General features: G+C 33.6%; 1 protein-coding gene across 1 annotated transcript; it reads right to left on the bottom strand.

The window, feature by feature from the left end:
- Positions 1-1,103: 1,103 nt before the first annotated feature.
- Positions 1,104-7,787, bottom strand: LOC128220798 (myosin-9-like). The gene is made up of 9 exons (XM_052929352.1): positions 7,671-7,787; positions 5,994-6,128; positions 5,760-5,891; positions 5,508-5,593; positions 4,593-4,819; positions 4,069-4,232; positions 3,823-3,976; positions 3,188-3,402; positions 1,104-2,964 (listed from the first exon to the last, which is right to left on the bottom strand). Exons 1-9 carry the CDS (start codon positions 7,734-7,736, stop codon positions 2,752-2,754), a joined length of 1,392 nt encoding a protein of 463 aa, XP_052785312.1. The 5' UTR covers positions 7,737-7,787; the 3' UTR covers positions 1,104-2,751.
- Between the last annotated feature and the right edge of the window lie 2,925 nt (positions 7,788-10,712).

The following is a 10,712-nucleotide window of genomic DNA, read 5'->3' on the forward strand; positions in this document are numbered from 1 at the left end:
TGATTTTTTATTACTTTGTTATTCCTCTTGTAATATTTGCATTGGAATTCGCAGAAGTTTTTCTAGTTTCGTTTTGAGACATAAACATGTACGAAAACACTTTCTTTTGCATTTGCAAGCTATGTAGGTTTTTAGTTTTCGATCTTTCGTTTTAGTCTGAGCTTATATCAACACTCTTTGCTAATCGCAAAATATACACAGACTTTAGTCGATATATTTATTTATGTTATGCATCATAGTGTACAAGATACCTGTTTATAAATTATCATGCCAAGAGATCAACTATGGGACACAACTGTGATAAATGCGCTTTGATAATGATACGGAAAATAAAACGCAATTGAATAAAGAGTACGATTTGAGCATATCAATGTCATTATCCTAGTTTACTTGCGAGGTTTTGACATGTCAATATAATGAATAAATTTTATTAATGTCATAACGACTGGTACAAAGTTTGACATTCACTTAATCAGAATCGATGTACTTTGAAAACGGGTATGATTAATTTAAGCAAGTTTTGGCAGATTGAGTGCCATTACTTTTCGTGAGTGGAAATGGCAAACACTTAGTGAATGTGTCATGTTCAAACGTCGATAATCTGAAAGCAATTGCTCTGCTATGAATAAGATTTTTAACGAATCTAATTGCGATGATATCCTTTTAAAGCGGATGAATAACTAATGATGGACAAACCGCCATCAACAACTACTCCGAACGAGTTGATGCCTCATGGTCGGCTATGAATAAAAACAGCGAAACTTATGAGGAGCAAAGCTTTATTACAAAACATCATCACAGCATATATAGAACGTCAATAGAGATACATACATCACTTCAAATACAATAAGATTATTTTATATACACAGTAGAGGATTTTGTATTAGTGTTTATCATTTTTAGAAGCATGCATTCCTACTTTTGCTCTAAATTAAGTAACCCGATTGACAATTACGGTATATTTCGATATGAATACAATGTGACGACAAGACCAAACGATTAAAAATACTTCAAACTGTAAGTAGTCGTGAAAGTTGACATACTTTTGCCTTTTCATGTATCTGTTTGTGAAGTACTTGGTTAGAAAACAACAGCAAACTGTCGTCGATATATATATAGTATTATATTCCGCCCAAATAAAATAAAAGTTAAACATAGTTTACTAACAATAAAAGATATTATCGAATGATGTTATCAACATGTTTCTTGTACATGCATTAACATAAGGCACACAGAGTTATAGATACCATAATGATTAATCAAGATACAAATGGCTAAAAGTAAATAAAACACACAGTGGTTAATGAGACAGTAAAAGAATGTAATACATCAACCAGAAACACCACGAGTCGACAAAGCTAGGTTATAAGTAATTTAGACTACAGGGACAAGCTCAATTATAAAAAAAACATTAATAAAAACATAGGTTGTGCCATCAGGAAATTAGGCCAATTTCAGTTTTCGATATCCTCATACAAGTAATTATCTTATATTCATTCATTCTTATCAACAAAAACTGTATCTAAATCAGCCTGGTGTATACACATTTTTATCATTTTGCATCATTCTTAAATATTCAATGTGAAACCGACCTTGATTAAAATGACTTTAAATCAACGTCTACCATGTTTATCACAACAACTTTTTCTGAACTCAAACTATTGAGCAGAAACGAGGGTTTTAAGTTTATCGAAACCTCTATCACTTCATGATCTTGCGATAAAGTAACTCGATCATGATACATCATTTCTCACCCCAAAAGTACATATCCACATATGTTTGCCGAACGTCAAAGCATGTTTGTTATTACTAACTTAACTGACGATATTAAGCAGAGTCCTTTGAAAAGATTCACTTGTCTGGTCTTGACCCTTATATGCATATTTTTTCTTATTCCAATCACAGTAAAATTTTGTCAATAGCCTCTTAACCCTGTATTCATAGTTTCAGATGATTTAACACCATAAGATCAAGAAAGAAGCAAAACAAAGCTTTGTCCCATCTACATCACTCCTGATTTAAAGTTAATGAAAAGGATGATACTTTTAACAAGAAAAAAACATTGATTCCAAAAGCAGCAAAATTGCATCGTGGTGTGAAGTATGTTGGTATCTATAAGACCAAAGTGAGGTTACACATAAAGATGGCAAAACAATCCAAATAACAAAACAATACACCGAGAGCAGAGTAATGCTATATTTTTAACATATAAATCCTCCGAACCTACGACAATTACTACCATCAACACATCTAGACAACACTACAGCCAACAAGTGTCTATATAATATATTCCCATTATACATAAACAGCAACGATGAATTTTTAGAACAAGTTAAGAGATAAATATTGTTTCAATTGATAAAAAAAATGAAATTGAATATTATTGTTTATATGTTTTGGGCGCAAAAACAGATGTGAATCCACTAAAACATTTTAATTAACATCTTGATTTGAGTTAATTTGTCAAGTGATTTTAATATTCACTTAATATTGATCATGTTATGTTAACTGAATTTTACATAGAATATGCAATTTAAAAGCATAAATTAGAAACATAAAATATTATGTAAACTGAAATATAAATTTATACTATTTTTATATCAAAAAGACACGAAATCTGCTCGATAAATATATCATCTCATACAAATATTGTTTTATGTGTTTCATCTCCGTTATGACTTTTTTCATATGTTTTTACTGAATTGTCATCTTGTAGCCTTCAATGATTCAATAGTTCAGTATTTGCATCATTTATGCGTCTTTTTCGTCGGTAATGTCTTCAATCTGAGGGTAAACCTGGTCGATCTCTTTCTTTAGCTCACTTAATACAGCTTGCTTTCTGTTTTTTCTTTCTTCAGCAGACAAGTGGTCAAGTGGTTTTGACAGATACTCGTACAGGAAATCTATCTCCCTGTCAGTCTCCACAACATACGCGCCGCAAAGTTTCCCGAAAAAACCCCAGTTCTAGATGAGAAGAAATCAAACATTTTGAGGTGAACCTAACATCTTGAATATGAGTGAGTCATTTAAGGGAGATTTGTGTCGTCACGTGTATATTTATTGACTGTACTTGCACAAACATGTTCAGAAAGTATCTTTAATTTACATAAATATTAATAACAACTATAAATAATGAATATATCAAATATAATATAAAATGCGTCTTCATAAGAAAAACAATTTTAACCTGTTCAGCTCTTTCTACGGACTTCAGAAAACGTGTCTGGTACCGTTCGTCCTCTATCTTTTTAAGGTAAACTTCTCCGGCTTTTGTGTCATCTTTCAGGTACTTTGTTGCCGCTGCCATATCTTCCCAAAACCTAATAATCTTTGTAAAAAGCTTGTCCACATCACCCAAGTGGGTTGCCGCTTCCTTAAGGTTATGCACGTCACCAAGGCCAACTGTAACAAAGTGAATCTAGGTTGTCTAAATTGTAAAGATAAACCCCTTAAAAGGCATTGGTTTTTTTTGCTGTTATTACTGATCTAAACTATTTTGGCTCGATAGTGAAGAACGCTAATAGCTGTAATGAACCACTGTCGATTCCGTTTATTGGTGAAAACCAGTACTGTACAATCGTTGAGTGCAAATTATTCACTTGTGAGCATTGACATCACAATAAAGCAGTCGGATATAATATTTCCTTTGGTCACACTCACCCTCAATTGTCTTATTTGACGAAAGTCGATCATTATAATAAAACAGTATGCGTAACGACTTTAGATACGTATATCTATAAAATATTTAAGATGAAAACAAACTCAACGTAAAAAACTCACAACAGTGAAGGCATATTAATTATAATCTTACATGTATACTACCTGTTATATCTCTATTAAGTTTTTCGATCATGGCATGTCTTTCTAGCGCTTCTGTACGTTGTGTGTCTTCTTCAATTCTGAGTTTTACTTGTTGCTCGTTCCTCGCCCTGTCCTCAGTATTCAGTAGCTTATACTGTTTTCTTTTCAACTTTATCTTAAAAAAACAAGGAAGGATTGATAGTTATCTAGCATTCAAGAAACATAGCCCACATGGTTAATTTGTTTGGACAATGGGTTCTTAATTACCTGACTTTGCCTCCTCCTGTCTTCAAGATAGCCTGATATGAGTCCCACAGTAGCATTCACGATCGTTTTTGCGGTTTCTGGGACGCCTCCAAGAGTAAAAGATCCCATCACATCGTCTATGAATGTTGGTCCGTCTTCTAAGTCCAAGGCTTTTATGTCCTTTTCTACAATGAAACAATGAAAACTGCAAGGACAAACACAGTATTGAAAACCTTATCCAATACTATGTGTAAAGTCTCATTGATGAAGTACAACAAACACAATCAACTCTACAAGACAAGAAACTAAACAACTATCAAACTGACGTCATTGGTAAACGTTTAGTTTTGGAAAGTCAGAAGCCATCTATACAGTAGTGACTAATGTAACATTTATATCTTGCAGACATCAACAGCCGTCTGGCAACAACTCAAAACCTAAATATGAACGATATTGCGAATATTGCTCCTCCCGTATTTTCTTTTCTATTAACAAAACATATTCTTATTTTTAAACCTTGTATTAATCAAATGTGCAAAGCATACCAATTTCTTCGCCCATGACTTTCCTTCTTGATCGAAGTTCTTCCAGCTCCTTATCAGCTTTTGCCAACTCTACCTTCAACTTCTCAGCATTTTCATTCGCCTGCTGTTGCCTTTTTTCTTCCATCTCCCTTTCTATCTTCTTTTGCTCGTTAGTTTTCTTCACTGTTGTATTTCGTTTGTCAACATCTCCAAGATTTGCCTGAACCTTTCCTTGTATCTCATAATAACTACAATATAAAAAGTGTAGCCGTCAAGCTAAGGCAGTCACTATAAGACTGTATACGAAAAGATGCACCTATTTTAAATAGAAAACAATGGCATAGTCCCAAAAAATGACATGTCAAGGGTCTAATCATTTGGTAATGATCAACAAAATGTGTGTCGCTATATTTGTATCGAACAGACTATAGTAGCCGCTGACATGTGTAAATTTACACATACTTTGTTTAAATTAAAGTGACATCATAATGATTCGTGAAGCGTTTGCCAGGTCAAAAACAATATATCGAAGTCATGTTTTGAGTTAATAAAAACAAGGACATAGCCTTGAAATTGAAAATTTAAATGGCTAGCTCATCGCAATTTACAATGAACTGTTTGATGTGAATGTTCTAAGTAGTATGTCACAAAGTTTGACTGTGATGGATCATTCTCATATTGAACTGGTTGTTTTGAACGAAATCAACAGTAGCAAGATTTTCATCGTATACCAGTAAACAATATACATGTGTTAATCAATAATTAACGACAAATAACGGCAAGTGAACTGGATAGTACACGTTTTATACCTGTAATGCCTGGTTTTCCTTGATAACAAATTCCTACACACACCGATAACGAACAATATTTGCTTTGATCAGAAATATATAATTGTTTACAAAAAGCATGCAAATTGTTATGTATAGATGGCGGTACCTTGCTTTTGTCTTTTCAGATTCTGTTTTCATATCCTCGGCATGATCGAGTATTTGCCCAAATGTTTCCCTGACTATGTCAACGTCCTTGTGATAAAAATGTGTCATTAACATTAAATCAATTGCAAAGATCAATGTGCGAATCTTATTTTGTAAACAACAACTAGTTTAATGACACAAATAGTTAGATAGTCGAACGTCTATGCTTTGGGAATACGAACCGTATATTTTAACAACAACTTCATGTTCTTACACCAAGTTCGACGCCGTCACGAATCATTGGCAACAACGTTTGAACAACATGTTTTGACGTCATGGTAAACTTCTTCATTAAGCCTGACGTCATCAAATGCTGTGCTCGAGCATCGTGAGCTGTTAAACGAACCTTAAATATATAGCGATCATTATGGTTAAATGATATGTATCATTGATAATATTATTTTACAAAATACTTTCAATTGAATCGTTCGCACATTTCAGAGTTCACCTCTTTTGCAATATCAGGATGGTCGACCAAATTCAGGTAGCCTAGTTCAAGGTATCGAGCCACCTCCCGTTGGGAATGGTATAGGCGAACTGCGGTGAGCTGCAGCGTCTCATCTTTCTCCAGCAACACTGATTTCTACAAATATGAGAAGGAATCGAATTTTTAACTTCTGGTGTCTGATTCTTAACCACTTAGCTTTATCAAATCTGCATTTAGTTAAATACCTTAAATACGTCAAGATATTTCAAAACAGCCCGAAATACCAAAATACCACCGGCCGATTAATGCTTTTTGCCATTACTTTGAATAAATTCAATTCAAACATTTAGTATATATTGTTCTTTAATGCAGAATGTTTCATAACCAATGAGATGGAGGGTGGATGGATCAGTTAAAACAATCCGAGAAAACATGTGTTCCTATAAGTTAGCGAACATGTTGCTGCAGGTCTAGCTTTGACCAAAAACATTTCGTTATACCACTTTGAGATTCTTTCCCGTAGATATCAAAACGTGAGAACAATGCATGTGCTCTTTTGCTTATATTAGAAATTCTTAAATACTTATCTATAACGTTATTACCATGCTTAAACATCTTCATTTCGATGGTAAATAGAAGAAAAATACACCCTTTTAAACTATTATCAGTGTATTTCAGTTCAATGAAACATTCCACAAGTAATCGATAGCTTAATGTTCAAAATTTCTTAATACCATTATGTTTAAACTGATACGATAATTATACATCTCCTATAGTGTACGTGCACTGTGTGAATTGTGCTAGATAAACTAGATATAAATACACTAGAATCATAAACATCACTTTACTAAATTTAAATCATTGAAAGTCCTGTGTTTGAGAAAATGCTCACTGTATGCTCATACCATGCTTATAAAAGGGTTTGCCAAAATTATTTATTGCGAATAGTTTTAATTTAAAAATATCCTATTTTATTCGATTTATGAATTTTTATTGAACCAAATATCTTGTATTTTTGAAATCTTAGCATTATTCACACATAAGAACGTCCGCAGTCATGCACTCACACACAACTCACACTCAACACACACGCACACGCACACGCACACGCACATGCACACGCACACGCACATGCACACGCACACGCAAACGCACACGAACACACATAACACACACAGAACCAAAACTATTATTTGACAAAATAAGTACATATAATCGACGTCACCGGGAACGAACGGATGAAGCTGAAACAATAGAGCGAAATCTTTCCGATGTTGGGATGTTGCATTATTTACGAGTTAAAAGTAAAAATGTTGCACACAGTTAAACATGTAGCATGGCAAAAATGTCATTCCTGGATGCAAAAGATTAGCTAACAGTGATTAAATTTAGTATAGCAATGGTCAAACATAAAAACAATACAATGAAACCGCTATTGAGAGCATCAGTGGCATACTATTGAGGTAATTCTGCCTGTTACTCAAAAGAAAACCACATCTTGATGTATTTTCGATACGAGGCAACTCAGACAAACGATAATTTCAATATTACCTACATTAGCCAATAATGTATATAGCACATTGAATTTAAAAAAAACAGACACACAATTAAATAGAGTTAAAATCATTGATAGCATATAACAGAATAATTACTTATTTCAATTAATAATTATTTTAAGATGGTTTCTAAAAGTTTTACCTCGAGTTTTGACACAGCCATTGTCCTGTTCTCCTGCGAAAATAAAGCTGTTAAGTGCGCGAGCATTTATAGGTTCCTGTGCAATGGAAATTTACCGAAAACATATTTGTAACGTGGGCTGACCTAAACATTAAAATCTTGAAACGATGTTAAAGGCGATTTTGCATACATTTGAGTATAATTGTATTTCCATTGCGTTTTTTCGGTTCAAATCCACATGTTTGATATTCACATATTGATGTTTTAAACCATACAAAAAGTTAAATATAGCAAAAGTAAATAAGTTTTAATTATCGTACTTAAGCAAGGGCAGTAATGTCAGGTGCGTCCATGCTTCCCGGTTCATTGTTTTGAGTGATAAACGTACTCGATTCGGTGAGTATTACCACTGTTTTCAATATGTTTCAACGCTTACTTTTAGAAACGACCTTGTGCACCGAATGAAGAGCAATTGCTCGTTTACGAAGATGCTTGTTTTAGATCCCAATAACGAGGTGTACTCATATTGCCTGTACAAAATTACCCTTCTTAGACGTGTTAAGAACATATACATTAATTTTAAAAAAATCGACGCCTTTTATTCGTTATTTTAATCTTTAAGATTTGGGATGAACCTAGGTTCTAAAAATGTACAGAATGAACCAGCAAGCTTTTCGTAAATAAGCCGATTTAACTCCAAAATTTGCTGTCTGCATTCGGAAAACAATAGCAATACTGCTATTGACCAAAACAAAGCATCGGGTGGGGTTTGTACGCAAGAGAACGATATTAAATAGTTGTTTTGAAGCAAAAAATGCATTGAGTGAGTCGGGAAGCCTAGTAAGAACGTGCATTGTTTTCACGAGATATTTTTATACAGATATTCTTTTGATCTAAAACAAGCGTCTTCGTAAACGAGCAACTGCTCTTCATTCGGTGCACAAGGTCGTTTCTAAAACATATCGTTGAAACATATAGAAAACAGTGGTAATACTCACCGAATTGAGTACGTTTATCACTCAAAACAATGAACCGGGAAGCATGGACATCACTTATTACATGCAAGGGACTACTTTTATGAGTACTCTCTTAAAAGTAAGAGTTGAGTTCATTTGTTTCGAGTAAATGACAGACAAGGGTTGGAATTGAAAAATGTCATTTATTCACATTAAATGACGTATATCGTTAGAGAACGAACGATATACATGTCCGAAACAAAGTTGGAGGTAAATTAAACGCACTACAATAGAACATATCGAAGAATACAAAATGCATGATGTAAGTCAAAAAGTAAGCTTACAGTAAAGCAAAAGTATAAAACAGAAGGCATGACTGATAGTGTAAAAAACAAAATATGTACAACATGAAAAAAAAGAATTATGTCCGAAACAAAGTTGGAGGTAAATTAAACGCACTACAATAGAACATATCGAAGAATACAAAATGCATGATGTAAGTCAAAAAGTAAGCTTACAGTAAAGCAAAAGTATAAAACAGAAGGCATGACTGATAGTGTAAAAAACAAAATATGTACAACATGAATAAAAAGAATTAGAAAGTAAAATGAACACAAACAGGCATGGATTGTAAGCGAAAAATGATATGACTAGATTTGGTATGATACTGTGGAAACAAACTCTCCTATTAAGTGGGTGAGGTAGGGTGGGATTAAAGGCTTGTGAAAATACTGCGTAGTCCGGTTTTGCATAAATTATCTGTGAAATTATTACGTTGTGAGATCAGCGAGACGAGACGGTTAAATAATACTATCAAAATTGGAAACTCGGTACTTATAATTTACTGAGTGATGAGTTAGATCCCTTGAAAGTATCATAAATAAATTTATTTCTTAGGCAATAAATTGAATTTTATGAGTACTCTCTTAAAAGTAAGAGTTGAGTTCATTTGTTTCGAGTAAATGACAGACAAGGGTTGGAATTGAAAAATGTCATTTATTCACATTAAATGACGTATATCGTTAGAGAACGAACGATATACATGTCCGAAACAAAGTTGGAGGTAAATTAAACGCCATAAGAAACCCCAACCTCAACTCATACGTGATAAGAGAGTGACCAAGAGGACATGATGTAGAAACAAACAGTGACTAGAAAAATAACATGGACATGAACGAGAAAAATAATTACAAATAAAGGGAATGAGGCTGTAGAGAAGGAGCCCACAACTCCAATCTTTAAAAAAAAAAAAAAAAACCTTAGCAGTTAAAAGAGTACAGCAAGGAATGAGAGAAAGAGCCCACAACTCTAGTCTCTGAACATGATTAGCACATAAAAAAAAGAGAAAGAGCCCACAACTCCAGTCTCCGAATTATATACCTGGAATCTAAACATATCTGAACACAAGGGGTTGAATATAAAGCAAATAAATTGACATGAACAAGAGACATGCACGGGATACAGCAGAAAAAAACCGACGTGCTCGAGCCCACAACTCGAAGCGCGCCGCAATATCGATACACAAATGAACTATTGGTCGATGTATAAAAAATCAAATGTTGTGCTATATAAATATTTATTGGGTATGACGTAGATATAAGATGACAAAGAACCAAATGTGGAAACCAGTACACGATACATGGTTAATCGAAAACAAATTATTTACTTTCTAATATCATAAAATTAATAAAACTCGGAATGTTGGATATTGTTTTTTTAATTTTTAATGTGTATTGCATTTTTATACTTATGAATCTCATGTCACTTTTTGCAAGGCGAACAAACGATTGGATTTAGTCTTAACAGTATAACAAAATATTTGGTTCTGGATTTAGGTGACGTATGATATTTATACTTAGTTCTAGAAAATGATGACACCGGTAGCACAATGTCTCATTCTAGATACAGATGACACAGCATATTTGCAAAATAATCATCCCAAAACATCATAAAGATTACCTTCGTTCAGATACTCAATTTAGTCAACACTGCTGCGAATATATCGTAGACAGGTTATGAATTTTGAAAAAAAAAATACTATGAAAAGTAAAGGGACAATCCCAGGTGCCATCAATTTATATATACAATGTAAGATAGCGGCACAAGG

This window comes from Mya arenaria, chromosome 15 (assembly GCF_026914265.1).
Source record: "Mya arenaria isolate MELC-2E11 chromosome 15, ASM2691426v1".
NCBI classification, from domain to species: domain Eukaryota; kingdom Metazoa; phylum Mollusca; class Bivalvia; order Myida; family Myidae; genus Mya; species Mya arenaria.

Excerpts from the sequence above, each read along its gene's own strand:
- LOC128220798 (XM_052929352.1), bottom strand. The coding sequence starts at position 7,736 with ATGCTCGCGCACTTAACAGCTTTATTTTCGCAGGAGAACAGGACAATG. Across the intron at positions 6,129-7,670 it reads TGGCTGTGTCAAAACTCGAG|AAATCAGTGTTGCTGGAGAA; the intron begins GTAAAACTTTTA and ends TCATATTTGTAG. Across the intron at positions 3,403-3,822 it reads ACTTAATAGAGATATAACAG|TTGGCCTTGGTGACGTGCAT; the intron begins GTAGTATACATG and ends ACTTTGTTACAG.